This window comes from Phyllostomus hastatus, unplaced genomic scaffold, assembly GCF_019186645.2.
Source record: "Phyllostomus hastatus isolate PE091 unplaced genomic scaffold, TTU_PhHast_1.1 phas_contig_90, whole genome shotgun sequence".
Lineage (NCBI taxonomy): Eukaryota > Metazoa > Chordata > Mammalia > Chiroptera > Phyllostomidae > Phyllostomus > Phyllostomus hastatus.
In genome coordinates, this window is record NW_025333984.1 from 7,663,470 (window position 1) to 7,682,622 (window position 19,153).

General features: G+C 38.7%; 1 protein-coding gene across 1 annotated transcript; it reads left to right on the forward strand.

Annotated features, from left to right (window-relative positions):
- Window positions 1-946: 946 nt before the first annotated feature.
- On the forward strand, window positions 947-3,694 carry LOC123827750 (DDB1- and CUL4-associated factor 12-like protein 2). Its single transcript, XM_045852194.1, has 2 exons — window positions 947-1,013; window positions 2,127-3,694. The coding sequence occupies exons 1-2, from the start codon at window positions 947-949 to the stop codon at window positions 3,692-3,694; spliced, it is 1,635 nt and encodes a 544-aa protein (XP_045708150.1).
- Window positions 3,695-19,153: the final 15,459 nt, after the last annotated feature.

The window sequence follows — 19,153 nt, forward strand, 5'->3', positions numbered from 1 at the left end:
GCCAGCCCAGGATTACTCTCAGCATCCCCCCACTTGGCATAACGTTGCCCACAATGGACTCAACTTGGGAAGTGTTGGGGGTATCTGAATCCTGCTGACTATGCCAATTGTAATGCAGGAGATTGAGTCCAGGAATCTCCATTGCTGGTTTGGATAAGCCAAAAAAAAAAAAAAAAAAAAAAGGAGGACCGGATGGAGCAGACATAGTCTTTATTACCCACATTACAGGGAGCACCAGCGGTGGCAGCACAGTGGCAAAGCAGGACCATTTTTCCCTGAGTCTGAGACTTGTTTTAAAGGGTCCCAGACAAAGGGGGCATGTGTCTTGCACATGACTCTAAACTACAGTACCTCAGTGTGTACGTGCAAAGAGAGAAGATCAAAAGGGGGTTACACAGTACAAGAAGACACTCCCAGAAAGAGATAAGGAGGGAATTAGAATCCATTTTCAAAGCAAAACACATTCTTTCTGGCTGGGGGCCCTCCGGCCAGCCTTCCCTTATTAGGTATTGGAGAGGCCATGTCCAGCACGACCCCATTCACCCCTCCCTGTGAAAACAGAATGCAAGGTCGGTGAAGCCTTTCTTAACTTCATGTTAACCACTGGCAACATATGCAACCTCTCTGTTTCTATGGGATGAATAAGATGTAGAGGAATCCAAACGGGGGTGCAAGAGAGTATTGGGAGAAATGGAATGCAGCACATAGACTGGAGTGGTGGGAATAACTCACTGTTTGTACTTGGAATTTGTGCACTTGAAGTGACATTGCAAAGAGGGTAGGGGAAGGGGAAGAAATCAGCAAATCGGGCAGGAGAGAGGAAAGGGGAGGAAGCAGCAACAAAGCAGCTCCTGTGGGCTCTCCTGATTGATCAGAAAAGTAAATGCATCTTCCCACACACCCACACACCATACGTCATGTACATTTTCTGAAAGAATCAGGGAGGATGAGCAGACTAAATATCAATCACCAGCTTCACGAGGCCTTTTCACTGTGTAACTCAGAATGCCTAGGTAAGAACCTGCCATTAGATTGGCAGTCCTGAAGCAGGAGAGCAAAGTATGAAACATTGAACTCCTGAGAGTAAGCCAATGCCCTTACATCCTCATGAGCATGTCCATGTGGTTGCCTTTTTTCTGGAAAGTTCTTTATCTTCATCTCTGCCTGTGAAAATCTTGCCCAGTCTCAAGACCTTAGCCCAAGTTCTGAGGGAAACATGACAAGGTACCAGAGCTCCTAAAACCTAGAGCAGGGATAGAACCTAAGAACAGCAAGGAAGATGACCCTCAAACTCTCCCTCTCCACCTCTTTAGAGTTTTGAGTTACAAGGTAAGCCACCACCTCCAAGGAACTACTCCTCTTCAACATAGCCTGACAGGTTCTCAATGTTGTGCCTGGTCAAAGGGGTCCCAGATACCACCCAGGCCAGAAAGTGGAGTCTGGGGATCTGCATTTAGGAGCACCCGTAAAGGCACTGCAGTAAGGAAGTTCAGAGACTTCAATCTAAGGCGGAAAATATGTATTTAGTTGAAACTGGCTTATGATACCAGCAGAAGGCTGAGAAAGGGGGTTCTGCTGAAGGTTCTAAATTGGAGGATCTCCCTGCAGCTGCTAACCCCCACTGTTCACTGTCTTCAAGGTCTAATCTTAGCCAAGTGTCTCCCAGGATTGCACCAAGTGCACATTTATTTTTTCTTACAAGTGCCCAGGTTCCTTCTACTCTTCTGCTTAACTATATTTTAGGTTTCAATTTTTATTTAAGTGGGGATTAAATAGCCTTAAGAAGGCTGGTTGGTTGCTATCCTGAGAATAAAGAAATATACCATCTCTTAGTGGTGGTCCAGGACAGGCTCACAAGGCAACCTTGGGTCCATGGCTCAAAGGCTCTTAGTACACACACCCCCATCCCCGCCAGCAAATTCCACTCCCCGCTCCACCCCCACCCCCCACCCCCGCCGCCAGCCTTTGCTCCTGGTTTGTGCTCCATTCTTTGCTCCCGCCCTCCGCTCCCTGTGCTCCCTCCCACTTGAACCCCGTGTCGCCTCATCCCACACTTACACTGCGCTCCTGCCTTGCTGCTGGACGCACTTCCCGCGCTCCGCTCCTTGGGATCTGCGTTCCTCCAGCGCCCGCAGTTCTCGCCTCTTTCGCCGCAGCCTCCGCTCTCTCGATCGCCCCCTACTCTTGGCCGTTGAGAGCCCTCGCTCCCGGCTGGCTAAGGGGAACCACCATCCCCGCCGCCGCCGCCACAGCCAACACCGGTGCCACACACAGCTGCAGCCACCGCCGCCGAGCCGTCATCGCCGGCACTCGCCCGCCACCCACCGTGGCCATGCCGCTAACAGGTAGCAGGAAGCGGAAAGCGCCCGCCATCGAGGGGGCCGACGCGAGCTCATTGTCCGAGGGTCCGCTACAGCCTAAGAGGCAGAAGCGGCTGGTGACCCGGCGCTCGCTGGTATACTACCTGAAGGGCCGCGAGTGGGGCGCGCAGAGCCGCGAGGGGCTCCAGGGCTTCGAGGGGGAGCTGTGCGGCTACGCGGTGCAGAGGCTGCCGGAGCTGCTTCAAGAGCGCGAGCTGGCCCTGGGCACCCTCAACAAAGTGTTCGCGTCGCAATGGCTGAACGCCAGGCATGTGGTGTGCGGCACCAAGTGCAACACGCTCTTCGTGGTGGACGTGCTGTCGGGCCAGATCACGCGCATCCCGCTCATGCGGGACCGGGTACCCGAGTTGGCCCGGGCCCAGCCGAGCTGCGGCATCCACGCCATCGAGCTGAATCCCTCCAAGACGTTGCTGGCCACCGGGGGCGAGAACCCCAACAGCCTGGCTGTCTACCAGCTGCCCACCCTGGACCCCGTGTGCCTGGGCGACCGCAACGGCCACAGAGACTGGATCTTCGCCATCGCCTGGATGAGTGACACAGTGGCTGTGAGTGGGTCCCGCGACGGCACGTTGGCTCTGTGGAGAATGGATCCCGACATGTTCAAGGGCAGCATCGCTTGGCACAATGATGCGGGGCTCCCGGTGTACGCCCACATCAGTCCGGTGCACGTGGATACTCTGCCCAGGTCCAGCACCAACAGCAGTAACATAAAGGTACGAGCCCTGGCCTTCAGTGGCAAGAACCAGGAGCTGGGAGCAGTGTCCCTGGATGGCTACTTTCACCTGTGGAAAGCCCAGAGCACCCTGTCCAGGCTGCTGTCTATTAGGCTGCCCTACTGCAGAGAGAATGTGTGCCTGACCTACTGTGACGAGTTGTCCCTGTACGCAGCGGGCTCCCAGTCCCATGTCTCTTTCCTGGATCTGCGCCACGGTCAACAGAACATTCGGCCACTGTGCTCCCGAGAGGGCGGCACTGGTGTGCGCTCACTGAGCTTCTATCAGCACATCATCACAGTGGGTACTGGCCAAGGCTCTCTGCTCTTCTATGACATCCGCGCTCAGAAGTTCCTGGAGGAGAGGGCCTCTGCAGGCCAGGATTCCTTCCTGGAACCCACAGGGAGGAAGCTCAAGCTCACCTGTGGCAGAGGCTGGCTGAACCACGACGACCTGTGGGTGAACCACTTCGGTGGCGTGGATGAGTTCCCCAACGCAGTCTACACCCACTGCTACAACTGGCCGGAGATGAAGCTATTTGTGGCTGGGGGGCCTCTCCCTTCAGGCCTCCACGGGAACTATGCAGGCCTCTGGAGCTAAGGATGGCCACTGTGATCTCCAAGTGCCCAGATTTTCCTTCTTCTCCCCTCTCATTTTCCCTCTTCACACTGTGTTTGTGCATATAACTCAGTGTGGCTTTTATCCTCCTAGTGGAATTGTCCAACTTAGTTCTGCTTTGTGTATTAAACAGAGAGGGGTGCGGGAGAGGAGGAGAGTGTTGTCCTTCAGACAATCAAAACACTTAGCTTTAATACTTTTCTACACCTCTTCAACACCATCTTTTTGAATTCTCATACCAAGATTTTTGACTAATTCTTAGCTGTGTCTTTTCTTTGAATCATTTATATATTCTCTCTAATGCCATAAAGTCATGGTTTTACAATTATGTATATTTTTCTTTGTTATTGCTATTACAGTAATATTGTTTTTAGTTATTTTTCATTGAAGATAGATGTTATATTAAGAACATTTTTAAACTGAGTTTGTACATCCGTTCTGGAAGGCTAGCCATAGTTTTATGGCATTGTTCCAATTGGAAACTACATTCCAAGTTCTAGATTATCAACTTTTAGAAACATTCCATTGGCAAATGGTAGCCATAGTGTTTATAGTTTGTAAGTTGTTGGTGCTAAATGTGCTTTTTAAAAAAGTTTATTCTCTTAAAAAAAGTTATTATAGAGTCTTAGTTTTTGTACCAAAATCTCAATTGGTCAGAACACTTTAGGAATGCAAGATTTCTGCTGATTCAATGTTCAGATTAAGTGCAAACTTAATGTCTTTTTTTCCTCTTCAACCCTTACTTAAGTTTCTATGACCTGCTGTTAAATAAATAAATGATGGTGTATTTTTTCACTTCTTGCCTTAGTACCATCAAGATGTGTGGATATATTTGAATATTTGTTGCTTAAGGAACTTGCACAGAGCTTCAGTGCCACCTTTCAAAGCAGGGATTGTAAATGTAAAAATGTAGCATGTATGGCAAGCTGGGAGGAATGTATACTGATCCAGGATAAAAACTGGATAATTTCACTATTGCTGTTTTTAATACCAAATATTATATTAGAGCATATTTAAAATTTTCCCATTCTGCTTAACAGTTAAATCACAGGAAAAAAAAAACTCAAAGAAGAAAAATGACCCCAGTCCCTACTCCTTTTGAAAGATTCTTAATTTGTAAAGTCTAAATTACTATTATTTTATGAATTTCAAATATTCTTACCTAAAGTGAATAAATATATTGTGAAAAAGTAGTGAGATTATAACCCCCATGTAATAATAAACAATTATCAAGGACACAAAAAGTTTGTTTCAAGAAGATGGGCTAGAGCTAAAAGTAAATAAGATTAGGTTGAAGAAAAGTACTTTGGGGCTCAAATGCAAATGTTGGGTTGTTAAGAAAACAGGTTGTACTTCTGCCTGAGTGAGAATATTAGAAGTGGGAAGGGAGATTGGCCCTTCCTCAAAACTGGCCAGATTGTTCTCACCTTGGATTAGTGTTGTGTTATATCTGTTTTTCCTTAAATGTTTGGCACTCAGATGCTGCCTTGATGTTCAGGTACTACATGCTGTTCAGTTGCAAATCTGAACCAAGTAATATAATGAGCTGTACTAAAAGTGAGTTAAAAATACAGAGGGATTGGGGGTAAATTGCAGAAAACTGTACTTGAAAAACAATTTTAAAAATAAATAAATAAAATAACTAAAAAAATACAGAGGGTTTGGGGGGGAAAGGCAGAAAACTGTACATGAAAAACAATAAAAACAATAAAAAACTAAAATAACTAAAAAAAAGATACAGAGGAATTGGGCATAAAAGGCAGAAAACCATACATGAAAAACAACAAAAAGTATAAAAAAATAAATAAAATGAAATAAAATAAAATTTAAATCAAATATTAAAAAAGTAATAGAGAAAAAAAGCTTTTTTTTAGAGACATTGTTTTAACAGGTTTATATAGTTGTTTTATTCACAGTAAAATGTATTTGTGTGCATGTATGTGTCTCCAACTCAGATGTAAATGTCTTGAAAGCAGAGACTATAACTGTCATCTTTATATTCTCTCATTTCTCCATTAATGCCTAGCAAATTATTGTCAGTCAGTAAATATTTACTGAATGAATGTATTTGCCTCTGGAGACATAAAGTTCAAGGCTCTAAAAACTAAGTGCATAAATACATAAATAAATGAATAAATAATAAAAATTTACTCTTAAATAGTGTGGAATCCTGTTGTGTTTTCCCTTCTTTATTTTTTTCTTAAAATTTTCCTTAATTCATTACCAGGTCAGGCCACGGTTCTTATCTTTTTATAAACTTCCCTACTTATGATACCAGAAGATAAAGGAAAATGTATAAATTATAATGGCTCTGAAATTAAATATTTTCACGTGGAAATAGTTACATTTGAAGATTCCTTTTAAATATTTTATTTGTTTCATAAATTAGTTTTAAAAGTTTGTTTGTGTAGGCAGTTCATCTTTCTACTTTATAATGCATATTTTCTAAAAACTTTTTTCACCCAAGAATATTTCAATGAAGGGGTATTCATTGCCTGTCTTCTAGGTTATAGGACATTTTTATGGTGTTTTGTAATTGTTTGGGGAATCAGGAGAACAATTTCAAAGGAAATGACACTTTCTACATGATGTGGCATTTTAAAGATGAAATACAACGAATATTTCTAATTTGTTCTCTGGCTCGGCATTTCATCACAGACTTACTCTTAACTTTCTCATTATTTAGGGTACAACTTTTTGATACAAAATCACATGGCTTGCCTTTAAAAACAACTAAATAGTATAAGTAGGTATGTATTTGTATTATGTAGAATTTTAAGTATTTTGAAATATTTTCTGGTTTAAAGATAAAGTGATCCACAGAAGTACAATGAATTGTATAACCTATGAGTGTGAAATAATTGAAAAAGTAACTATGCCAGTACTCTAGGAAACCCATAAATATAGTTCACTTAAAATACACAAGGGAACACATATCTTTAGATACAAATTATATATCACTGTTGTCTGAAAAACCTTAGTTATTTACAACTACACATAAAAATGTTAGTTTCATTTATCTATCTTTACTACATATGCACATATTCCTCCCCAAGTATGTTGTTGACTCAAAAGTTTATGTTATTCTTTTCTCTTTGGATCAATTTCAATTTTTTTTAAATGGGGAAGAAAGAATTTACTAATTAAGGATGTTCACTGAAATAAATTGAGATGACTCCTTTGGAAGAATTTCATCTGTTAAATCTACCCTAGCATTAATGATAAACAAAATAGAATTCTCCAAATGTTGGTTTTTATCTGGCTGTACTCAGTGTTGAACAAGTTGTCAAAATTTTTCCATTAGTTTCTAATTTAGAGTGATTTTTAAAAAACAATTCATATAGTCTTCCCAGATGTTTTACTCACAGCTTCCTAATCTCTGCAGCTTTAGGTAACCCAGCTACATTTAAAAAGTCACTGTGTGAGCTGTTTCAGGATGCAAATCTGAGAACAGCATGTATTACTGTGAAAGAAAAGCTATATACGCCACAGGTGTTTGTTTTAAGGAATGTCATTTTAAGATATGCTCAAAGGGCTGCCTAAAAGTATTTACCACTTCTGGCCTGATGTAAAACCCAGGGACACCTCCAATGGAGTGTGCCATCAGTGAAAACAACAGAGTAGTTAAAGCAGTTTGCCATGAAAGTCAAGAAGGAAGGCTCTTTAACTGTTATGCGTTTTTTTGCATAGACAATGGTCTTTACATTCCTTCTCACCACCATTTTTTTTCTTTTAAATTTGCAGCGACATTTCAGAAAGAATAAGCACTTAATTTCTTCATGCTTCCACAGTGAATGTTTTATTATCTTTATTAAAGCATTTACCAGATTGTAATGCAGTTAACTATGTAAGTATCTAATCCCCTACCCACTGGAATGTGAACTGTCATCCCAACACCTAGCACAAGAGCCTGCACACGAATGTCACTGGGAAGTCAAGTGCAATGACTAATATGTTAACTCCGTGGAATTGATTATTTTATCCAATTAGTTGGCCAGAACATTAGGCAATGTAATAAGGATTAGGTTGCTGGATGAAGAATATCCTGAAAGAGGCCCCATGGTAGTAATCCTGGCAATTCACAGCATGGAATAATATGGGTAGGGCAGCAGAAACTTTGATTACTTAAGTTTTATAGACAGCTGATACTGAATATGGGACACCAGGATGAAATGTAATGAATATTAACTTAGAATAAGAAAAACCTGGGTCTGAATTTTAGCTCTATAACTTGCTTAATAAATAACAATTGATGTGTTCCTTCACTTCTCTAATCCTGACCTTTGTTATAAAATCATTCTGTCTCCAGCATTTAGCACACTGCCTGGTACATACAGGCATTCCTTGATATTAGTTCTCTTCATCTACATCCCTATCAATTAGTTCTCTTCATCTATATCCCTATCAAGATTTTATATATATATATTATATATATATTATATATATATTAGAATATCTTTGTTGCATTTTATTGCAATGACTGTACTGTTGTCCATGTCTATGATTATTACTGTTTTACAAGATAAATTTTATCTGCATTATGGAAACTTGGACATACAGAAAAGTAAAATATAACAAAACAGCTTCATTTCTGCCAGTCAGACATTACTAATAATAACAATTCAGTGTATACCTTTTTAATTTTTTTTCTTCACATATGAGTTCTGTCCAGAAAACATCCAGGCACTGTTAATATAATGAGGGTGATTTGCGTTACATCCCTGTAACCTGGCAGCCAAGAAGAGTAAACTGGAATTCATGTGCATGAACAATGACAACTTCACCATGGTAGTCTGTGGGGGCAGGAGACACCATTGAGTGAGAATCTGTACTGTGTGGCTATCACATTCAAAATGACTGAGTGAGTAGAGCAATGAATCTGCACCAAATTTAGTGTGAATCCTGAACATTTCTCCATGGAAACTATTCTGATGATTCAGAAGGCCACAGCTATGGGCAACTGGTGATTGGCAGCTTCATCACAATAATGCGCCTGATCTCGCATCATGTGTCATGCAGAGGTTTTTGGAAAAACATCAAATCATCCAGATGAGTCAGACCTCTTACAGCCAATATTTGGCCTCCTGTGACTTCTGGTTTTTCCCAAAACTAAAATCACCTTTGAAAGGGAAGAGATTTCACACTATCAGTGAGATTCAAGAAAATACACTGGGACAGCTGATGGTGATTGGGAGAACTATGTGAGGTCCCAAGGTGCCTACATTGAAGGGGGCTGAGGTATGATTGTCCTACATACAATATTTCTTGTATCTTGTATCCTCTATATTAAATGTCTCTATTTTTCATATCACATGGTGAATACTTTCTAGACAGACTTCATATACATACTCATCTAATGAAGTCACTACTAATATAATGAGAATATTGCGCACAGGTTGTTTTGTAATCTGCTTTTTTTCATTTAATGATTCCATCTGTCCATGGCAATAAATACTCCTCTTAACTAATATTCAGGATGTTTTTAATGTGTACAGGTTGAAACTCAATGTGGATGATATGATGTGCCATTCCAGCAATTGTTTCCATCATAAAAGTCATTAGAATGACATACCAGGCATTGATGGACTTCCCGGTGTCATTTGTGTGCAGGCTATTGTGCTAGTGCTGGGATGAGTGTCTTCAAAGTAACCTATTATGAAACAAAATGTAACAGCAACAACAAAATAGGTTATCTGCCCTAGAAGTTTAAACATATAGCTTAGGAAAAAATATTTAATTCATTAGTAATTATACAAATTCACCAATGACTTTAAAAAGTAAATATAATATTACAGGTATGTGAAGTACAATGAGAATATGGAGAAAATAGTCATTATTTTGTCTGGGAAGGCCATGTTCCCAGAAGAGGAGATGCTTGTTTTGGGTCTTAAAAATAAAATAAAGGTAGAGAAGAAGAGCTAATGTTGTTTGAAAGTGTAACAGGGTGCAGCCAAGAGGGGAGCCTCAAATAGGGATCTGTAATAAGATCCAGAAGAGCCTGGAGATAATTGGCTCCACACCACAGGGCCACACCTGCCCAGAATCTGGCAGCTGTAGCCAATTGTGAGAGGAGCCAGAAATGGGGCTTCAGAGGAAGATTGGTGCTGGGATTTAAACTGAGACGCGGCAGCCATTTAGTGGGGGGAACCATCTGCGGCCCTGGAGGGGGAGAACCATGTGCAGCCCTGCAAAGGAGAACCACACAGCTTTAGCAGAGTGAAGACTCTCGCAGCCCTGAGGGAGAGAACCATGTGGCCTTGATGGAGTGGAGACTCCCATGGTAGGGGGAGAGAGGACCACGTGCCTTTGCCAGAGTAGGGACCCCCGCAGCTTTAGGAGATACGGTACTCTGGACTGGGCAAAGGAGGAAGGAAGGAAGGGCTGTGTCTGTTTGTGGGTGCTTTAAGGGACTTTAGGATTTTTGGTGTAGACATTAGGTCCCTACTTTAAGTTTGTATAGCATTAAATAAATGTTCCCTTTCCTTTTCAAAAATCTCTGGCATTGAGAGACGTCTTTCCTCTGGCGGCGGACATAACGGACCTGGGGCTTCTTTCAGTAATAGTATATCGTCCCAGGCCCCCCTTGTTTGTTCTGTAACAAAAGTACATTTTGAATGTATGGAATGTATGAGCACATACCTACATACATAAAGGTCTGCTACAGTTTGACCTTGTGGAATTTGAAATATCTGTGGTCTTTCTAGGTGAAAAAGTCTGATTGGCATTTAGAAATATGGATCTGGAGCTCATGAGAGGTTTGAGTTAGAAATACAAATGTGAGAGCTATCACTATAGAAATGGTACTTAGGAGAGGTGAGGATGGGTGTAGTATCTCAGAAGGAAGGACTTCTGATTCTTATTTCAAAACCCACCTATATTTAATAGGTGTCCACATCAATATATTTCTGTCATGTAGTCAGTAATTTATGACTTGTAGATAGATAGCCAAATGTAGGTTTGTTTAGTGAATATTAAACACTCTTTAATGTCCTCCAAGAGCATGATTTCATCTTCTCATTTGGTAATGATAAATTTTTAAATTTTCTCAATGCAATCATATTAACCCAAGGATATAAAAGAAATCTAGCAAATGTTGTGTGTTCAAGAGAGAGATACCTGAGGCAAGATAGTGGCAGAGTAGGTGGAAGCTACACTAACCTCCTCCAAGAATCAAACTGGAATTACAAATTATAGAAAAATCACCCTGAATAACCAACTGAACACTCATTGGAGGGTAAGTCCTAACCAAGGACTTACAGAAGAAATCACATCACCACAATGAGACTAGTAGGAAGTGCAGAGGTACAAGAGGGTTGGCTGTGCTTTCCCCGACAGCAGCTGAAGTTGTGGAGGGGTATTTCAGTGGCTGGGAGGTTCCCCCAAGAAGTGTGGGGTCTAAATCCCAAGTTGGGATCGCCAGCCTAGAGCACCAGAACCAGGACAGGAATTGAAATAACATCCAGCTGTTAAAAACAGGGGTTTGTGTCCACCAGGGAAAGGTGGCTAGAGACACAGAGAGACTCTTAAAGGGCCAACACTCAAAAATTTGTTTGCAGCCACTTATGCTGGGCTCTAGCAGAAGGAGGACAGAGTGGACTAGAGACACATGAGTAGAGTCTGGGATTGGTGGCTTTGAGGAGACCCCTGAAGGGTTAGCCTCCGGGATTTTTGTGCTGAGTCATTCCTCATACTTCAGTAGCCTTCTTTCTCAAACAGAGTTATCTCCTCCACAAGGCATCACCCTGTAGGAGGGGGAAGCAATAGCCCTGGGGCCAGGAATTCCTCTCGCCCCACCCTGTGAAGTTTAAGCCAGGTTGATGAGGATTACACCTGGAGGCCATTTCAGTGATTAAACCTAACAGAGAGCCTGCAGGTAAAGGCAGGAATTCTGGGAGCTCTGAGACTTTAGCTGAAGCAGTTCAGTGAAGCCTAGGATCAAATCAGAGAGATTTGGAAAACAAGGTAGAAAAAAACACCCAACCAAAGGAGCAAAAAGAAAAAAAAAATTTAAAAAATGAAGAAAGCTTAAGAAACCTCTGGGACAACATGAGGTATAACAACATCCATATCATGGGAACACCAGAAGGAGAAGAGAGGGAGCAAGGGATTAAGAACCGATTTGAAGAAATAATGAGTGAAAACTTCCTTAACCTGGTGAAGGAAAAATACACATAAGTCCAGGAAGTGCATAAAGTCCCCAAGTGAAGGACCCAAAGAGGCCTACACCAAGACACATCATAATTAAAATGGCAAAATGGTACTGGCATAGAAACAGACACATAGATCAATGGAACAGAATAGAGTCCAAAAATAAACCCACATCTTTATAGTCAATTAATATTTGACAGAGGAAGTGAGCATATACAATGGGCTAAAGATACTATAGTCAATAAATGGCATTAGGAAAACTGTACAGAAACCTGCAGAAAAAATGAATGTATCCAACCTTCTTAGAGTAGTCACAAGAATAAATTCAAAATGGATTAGAGAATTAAATGTTAGACCTGAAACCTTAAAAATTATAGAAGAAATCATGGGCAGTAAAATTTTGGACATTGCTCATAGCAATATTTTATCTTATATATGTCCTTGGGCAAGAGAAACAAAGAAAAATAAACAAATGGGACTATATCAAACTAAAAAGCTTTTGCCCAGCAAAGGAAATCATCAGCAAAATTGAAAGACAACCCACCGAATGGGAGAATATATTCATTGATACATCTGATAAAGGGTTAAAACCCAAAATTTTAAAGAACTTATAAAATTCAACACCAAAAGAGCAAACAATCCTATTAAAAAATAAGTGAGGAAGGTGGATAGACACTTCTAGAAAGACAACATACAGATGGTCAACAGACATATGAAAAGGTATTCAGTGTCACTAATCATCAGAGAAATGCAAATCAAAACCACAATGGGCAGATTTACTGGTCAGAATGGCTATTATCAATAAATTAACAAATAAGTGCTGGTGAGGATCTGGAGAAAGGGAACCCTTTTGCACTGTTGGTAGGGATGCAGATTGGTGCAGACACTATGGAAAGCAGTATGGAAATAACTTGAACATTAAAAATGGAACTTTCTTATGACCCAGTAGTTCCACTTCTGGGAATTTATCTTGAGAATCCCAAAACACTAATTTGAAAGAACATAAGCACCCCTATGTTCATTGCAGCATTATTTACAATGGCCAAGATTTGGAAGCAGCCCATCGGTAGATGAGTGGATGAAACAACTATGGGATACTTACACAATGGAATACTACTCAACCACGAAAAAAGGGAAATTTACCCTTTGCAACAGTATGGATGGACCTGGAGAACATTATGCTAAGTGAAATAAACCAGTCATAGAAAGAAAAATACACTATGATTTCACTCATATGTAGAATCTAATGAACAAACTGTCCTAACAAGCAAAACAGAGACAGAGAGCAGGATGACAGCTAGTTGGGGGGAGAGTTAGAGGGTAGAGGGATGGAGCACAAAAGGACTCATTGACATGGACAGCAGTGTGGTGATTGTTGGAGGGAGGGAGTATAAGTGTGATAAATGGTAATGGAAAAATACAATAAACAATACATTTAAAAAATAAAGTAAGGAATCTATATTTTGGTAAGATCCATTTTTGCATCCTTTGTAGAATACAGGTCATTCTAGAGTTGGGCAAGAAGAAAACAAAATATTGATGATACCTTCCTTACAAATGACTTTTCTGTTTTGCCATTTTAGAGGTACAGTTCACTGAAGCAAATACATTGATGATGTCAATGAGAGTAATAGTGTTATTCTCACTGTTTTTAATGCCATTATTGTGCTGTTCTCTCTTTCAACCTAAGGCATTAATGTTTCATGTTGATTAAATTTTAAAATCTACATTGCCCTTTTATGTTACACACAAATGATAAACTTGAATGTTCCAGTCAGAGGGCAGCATTTTAGTTTCCTCGTGGTTCCCAGTAAATTTATCGAATAACATTGCCCCACATCTCAGAAATGGCTCATTTTTGTTTATCCTTCTTTGGTAACCCAGATTAAAGAGGTATAGTGTGTATTTTTTGAGTTATGCTTTATATGAGTAAAACTAGATCTCCATCTTATATGACAGATTCATTCCTTGCCATTTGTACAGGAAGCACATTTTCGCAAATAGAATTGCATATTCCCTATCGATTCACATTATAATTTTAGAAGTGTCATCTTTATTACGGATTGATTTCCAATTGACAGTGGTTTCTAACATGCTGCCATTGGCACCACCTCTGAGACGTGTACTTTAGTCTTCGAATAAAAGCTAAGTGATGTAATGTAATCCCCTATTTCAAAGAATATTAAAGCATATTCTTGGAATGTGAAGAAAATGGGATTTCTTAAAATAAGACATCCTCTAATGTGATTTGCTCTGTATTTATTTATCAGGAGCAAAGTTTAAGATACCCTCATACGTCATGCCTAAAGGAGCTCTCTTCTTTTTCTCTGCTGTTTCTTTACCCACACTGCTCTGAGCATGGGTGTTTGGCATATGGGTACCCCAAGGGAATCTGAAATGATACTTTGGTTTTCCTCTCTATTTTAACGTTTTAAAAACTTTGGATATTTATACTGGTTTTATAAAAGACTGTTTAGGTAAGTTCATGCTAGAATAAATGTGGCTCTAGAAATAATGAGAATGTACATGTTTCCTTAATTGCCTTCTTAAAGGTCAGGGGCTTTGGAAAAACTTTTCTTAATTTTTTTTATTTTAAATTATGTTAAAATATAATAACAAAATTTACCATTTTACCTATTTTAAATGTACACTTCAATGATGTTAAGTATATTCACATTGTTGTGCAAGTGATCTCTAAGACTTTTTCATCTTGCAAAATTGATACTCTATACCCATTAAACAACTTCCCATTCCTCCCTCCCCACCAGTCCTGTGGCAGCCACCATTCTTCTTTCTCTATACACTTGACTACTCTAGGTACCTCATTTAAGTAGAAACACACAATATCTGGCTTATGTCACTTTGCATACTTTATTTCCTCAAGGTTCATCTATGATCTAGCATGTGTCAAATTTTCTTTAGTTTTAAGGCTGAATAGTATTCGATTATATGTATATACCACATTTTGTTGATCTATCCACCTGTAGATGGACACTTGAGTTGCTAACACCTTTTGGCTATTGTGAATATTGCTGCCATGAACATGGTTGTGCAAATATTTTTTTTGTAGATTCTGCTTTCAATTCTTTTGGATATATATCCAAAAGTATAAATGCTGGATCATGTGGTAATTCTGTTATTAATTTAGGTTTTCCATAGCAGCTACACCATGTTATATTCCCACTAACAGTGGAGAAGGATTCCAATTTATCCAAATCCTTGCCAACATTTTTCTTCTGTTGTTTTGATAGTAGCCATCCTAAGGGAGTGTCAGGTGTCAATGGTGAAGTTTTTAAACTAGTTTCAATTTACAATTCCTTTGTACAATTATTCCAGCTCACTCCTTAAGAGTTAACAATGCACTATATGTGGAACACAACATATAACTATAATTATTATGAGGAGAAATCGTGATGATTTAAGTATAAGCAAGGGAGTCTTAAAATATCAAACATATAGAAAATCTTTTTTCTGCCTGGCTGGTATAGCTCAGTGATGGAGCACTGGCCTGTGAATCGAAAGGTTTCTGGTTTGATTCCTGGTCAGGGCACATGCCTGGGTTGTGTGAGCCAGGTCCCCAGTAGTGGGTTCACAAGAGGCAATCGTACATTGATGTTTCTCTCCCTTTCTTCCTCCCTCCCTCCCCTTCTCTAAAAATATATAAATAAAATATTTAAAAATAACTAATAATTATTTTCTGCACATGAATATACCTTGTACAATTGATCTAAGCCTGAAGTTTCTTAACAGTGCCTTGGGAAATTAAGTTATGAATTGAAGGTAGATATGTCACTATCAGTGGCAGCTGATAGAACCATGCATCATAGAAAGTTTGGACATCTGAAACTAATTTTGAACTTAGTGTTAGAATGTACTGCTAGAAAACTATTTTAAATAATGAATGAAACAAACTCCTTCTTGCTATCCAGTCTGTTTTACCGGTCAAATTACATAACCAACAAAAAGCATTTAACCTCTCAGTAAGTAACTGATTATTTCAGGAAGTAAACTATTCTAAAATAGCCATGTTAAAATTCTATATGTCTTAGAAGATCTAGTCTCATTCTAGACCCTTAAAATTTCTGGAGAGTATATAATCAGGAAAAACACATAAGGATATATACAAGTAGAATACCAAGGAATTTTTAATCTCTTTAATTTACTATCTATATTTACACATCACAACATTTTAGAATAGGTAACTTTTTTACTTTTGTAAATAACTCTTTAAAGCCAATTATAAATGAAGTGCTAGATCCCAAACTTGCATATTTTTACCACTTTACTATCATTAGTGATTTACTTATATATATCTAATATTGTAAGCATCTTGCAAGACCATGATTTTTTAATTTTTAACCCCCTATAATATGCCTAATATATTTTCGAAAACATTGATTTTCTGGTTTTGCAGGTAAAAATGAGATTTATTTGTTTTTCTGGATGATTAGGAGTATCTCACTTCATTATAAATGAGAATTGTAACATCTGTATATATTTAATGGAATTGGATAGTTTTCATATACACACTTCTAGATAGTCACATTAACATTTTTTTTACCTCTGAGAGTTGGTATATTGAATTATGCGAGGAGACTCTCCATGATGTTTTAGTTTATGGGGGGCTGTTAACATGTTGTTGGCTCTAAAAATTCCAGTAAGATCATGCGCATTTCCATTCACCTTCAGTAATGTTAGTACAGTAATTTTAAATATTCACCATATTCATTTCCAAAGAGTTGTTCAGTATCATGTTATGTGTACTATTGAGAATACAAATTATATACAGGCATGAAAAGAATGCTTTATATTTTCCACCTTTATTTGCCTATTTTTGATAAAATTTTGATGAGAATTAACCCTAAGAACTAACATTCCACTGAATTTAACCCTTTATAAATGCATGCTCCCATTTTGCAGAAAATTGTTGTTATGATTATTTTTTTCTTTTGGGTTTAAACACAAGACAACCATGAAATGACTGAATCCTTGAGAGAAAAAAAATATATTTTAAACTCAAAATAGTACAGGAATGTCATTTTCATTTATCTCACTTTATTTGTTTATTTGTTTGTTTGTTTGTTTTTAGAGAGAGGGTATGGGAAGAAGAAAGAGAGGGGAAGATGTTGATGAGAGACAGAAACATAGATTGGTTGTGTCTCTTATGAGCCCCAACCGGGGACTGAGTCTGCAACCTAGGCATGTGCCCTGAGTGGGAATTGAACTCTGCAGGATGATGCCCAGCCAACTGACTCACACTGATTAGGGCTCCTTTTTCTTATTTCTACCATTTTAAAACATGAAGAATCACTGTACCAGTTCCTACCAGGTGATCAGCTTACTCCTTTAGTATTAATTATAATTGCTTTGCAACCATATATTGATTTAAGTCACTAAATAGTTTCTCAGTGGCAAGTCTGGGAAATATTAAGATAGGTTAAAATTATCTTCAGGACTCTTCCAAGTAATGCAACCACTATTAACCCATTTACAGATGCCCAACCATTCATATAATATCCCATCTCTTAAATTTCCAATATTACCTACTATGACATCATTCAGTCTTTGGGATATGGTATTACATAGGAATTCCCTAGGTGTTTCTGTCTACCATGCTAAAATATATCTCTAAACACCTAATATCAGGGAGTGGCTTACGACCCAAAGTCAGTTGAAAACATTGTTCTGCATTAGTTCTAATAAAGTCTTAATCATCCCAGTTTTAGATATATCCCATAATTTAACAACAAATAGGCCCTATAGTACAACTTCTATTAGGTTTGTTTTATATTATTTATGTTATAAATACATTATTCATATATGAATGTAAAATAAATAGAAATAGAATTCATGTATTTTCTATGAGTAGTAGTGTTATTAATTTTTCTTTCAGTTGCATTTTAAATATTTTACTGAAATCACATTTGCCAAAAATAATTTTTTTTGAGATCCAGAGTTATTAAAGTTAGAAAGTGCATTGTGAATGAGAGCCAGATGTTAGAGTAAAATAAACTTATGTATGTAACTGTACTTGGTCCTGCAATGATTATGTAAAATGTTTAATTGGTCTTTACACTGATCTTTACTGAACCTGTACAAAGTGGATGTATTTTATAAACTATTAAAGGTATAAGAGTTGAATCTGTGTAGAAAATGTTTATGTACTCAACAGGGCAACAAAAAATGATATAGCAGTTTTTCAGCTAACCTAGTGTTCTTCTCAACAAACACAAAATTGAAAAGATGAGGACTATACCAAGAAAATACTAATCTCAAAGGGAAGGATCATTTAGAGAACAAATATTATGAAATCATTAAAATAATTTATGGATGTGTACTTTTGAAACATAAAATACTGGACATGGTCCTATGGACTTGGAGATACAGTAAACTTGCTAAAACATGGTAGTAATTAAAAATGTTTATAATTTTCCTCCAGGTCATTGCTAGTCATGGCTTTTTTCCCAGACATTCCTCCTCTGTATGTGCCTTTAGTTTCCTTAAAAGGTTGGATGAAGATGAGTTTTGAAGTATCTTTTAATAAAATACATGTACCAGGGAAATATACAAACTACATTTTATTTCACTCTGGTTTATTTTTTGCAAATATCTAAAATGCCTGTGATCCTATCAGAAGAACTATTTATTTGTTTCTTTTTTGTGTTTTCAAGTGCAAATGGTAATAAAGCCACAGTAAATTTTGATTAACCCATATTTTCCTACAAGTTAGAAGTAAAAATGGATGAACGATAAAATGAGCTTAACTTTTGGTCAATCTTTAGACACTAGCTTCCTTGAAGAGATGAGAGTTTCTTCCAATATTGTCCTGGAACTAGCTGCATTAAAATTATCTGGGATCTTACCAAACCAAAGAAGATTTAGATTCCTGGCTGGGCCCAGAAATACTCATTTAAGCAATCATCATCAAAGATTTGGCTGTCCTTTAAAATTTGGGAACAATTGGTTTAGTGATTGAGCTTCCAATACTCTGGTCTCTCTCAGAGCTCATTTTGTCATTGCTTGTTAACCTGAGCAAATTGCATGGAAAAAAGCCAGATATGACTTTAGTGCTTAACATCATTTTAGACTCAGGCTTTGTCTGTGGTGTTCTTTTTTTTTTTAGTGTTTTATTTTTTAATTGTTCTATTATAGCACTCCTGATTTTCCCTCACTGCTCTCCCCTGCCCTGCCCAACCCTGAACTCCCACTGTCATTCCCCACCCTGTTGTCCAGGTCCATGGGTCATTTACACCTGTTCATTGACTAGTCCCTTCCCCTTCTTACCTCCCTTAA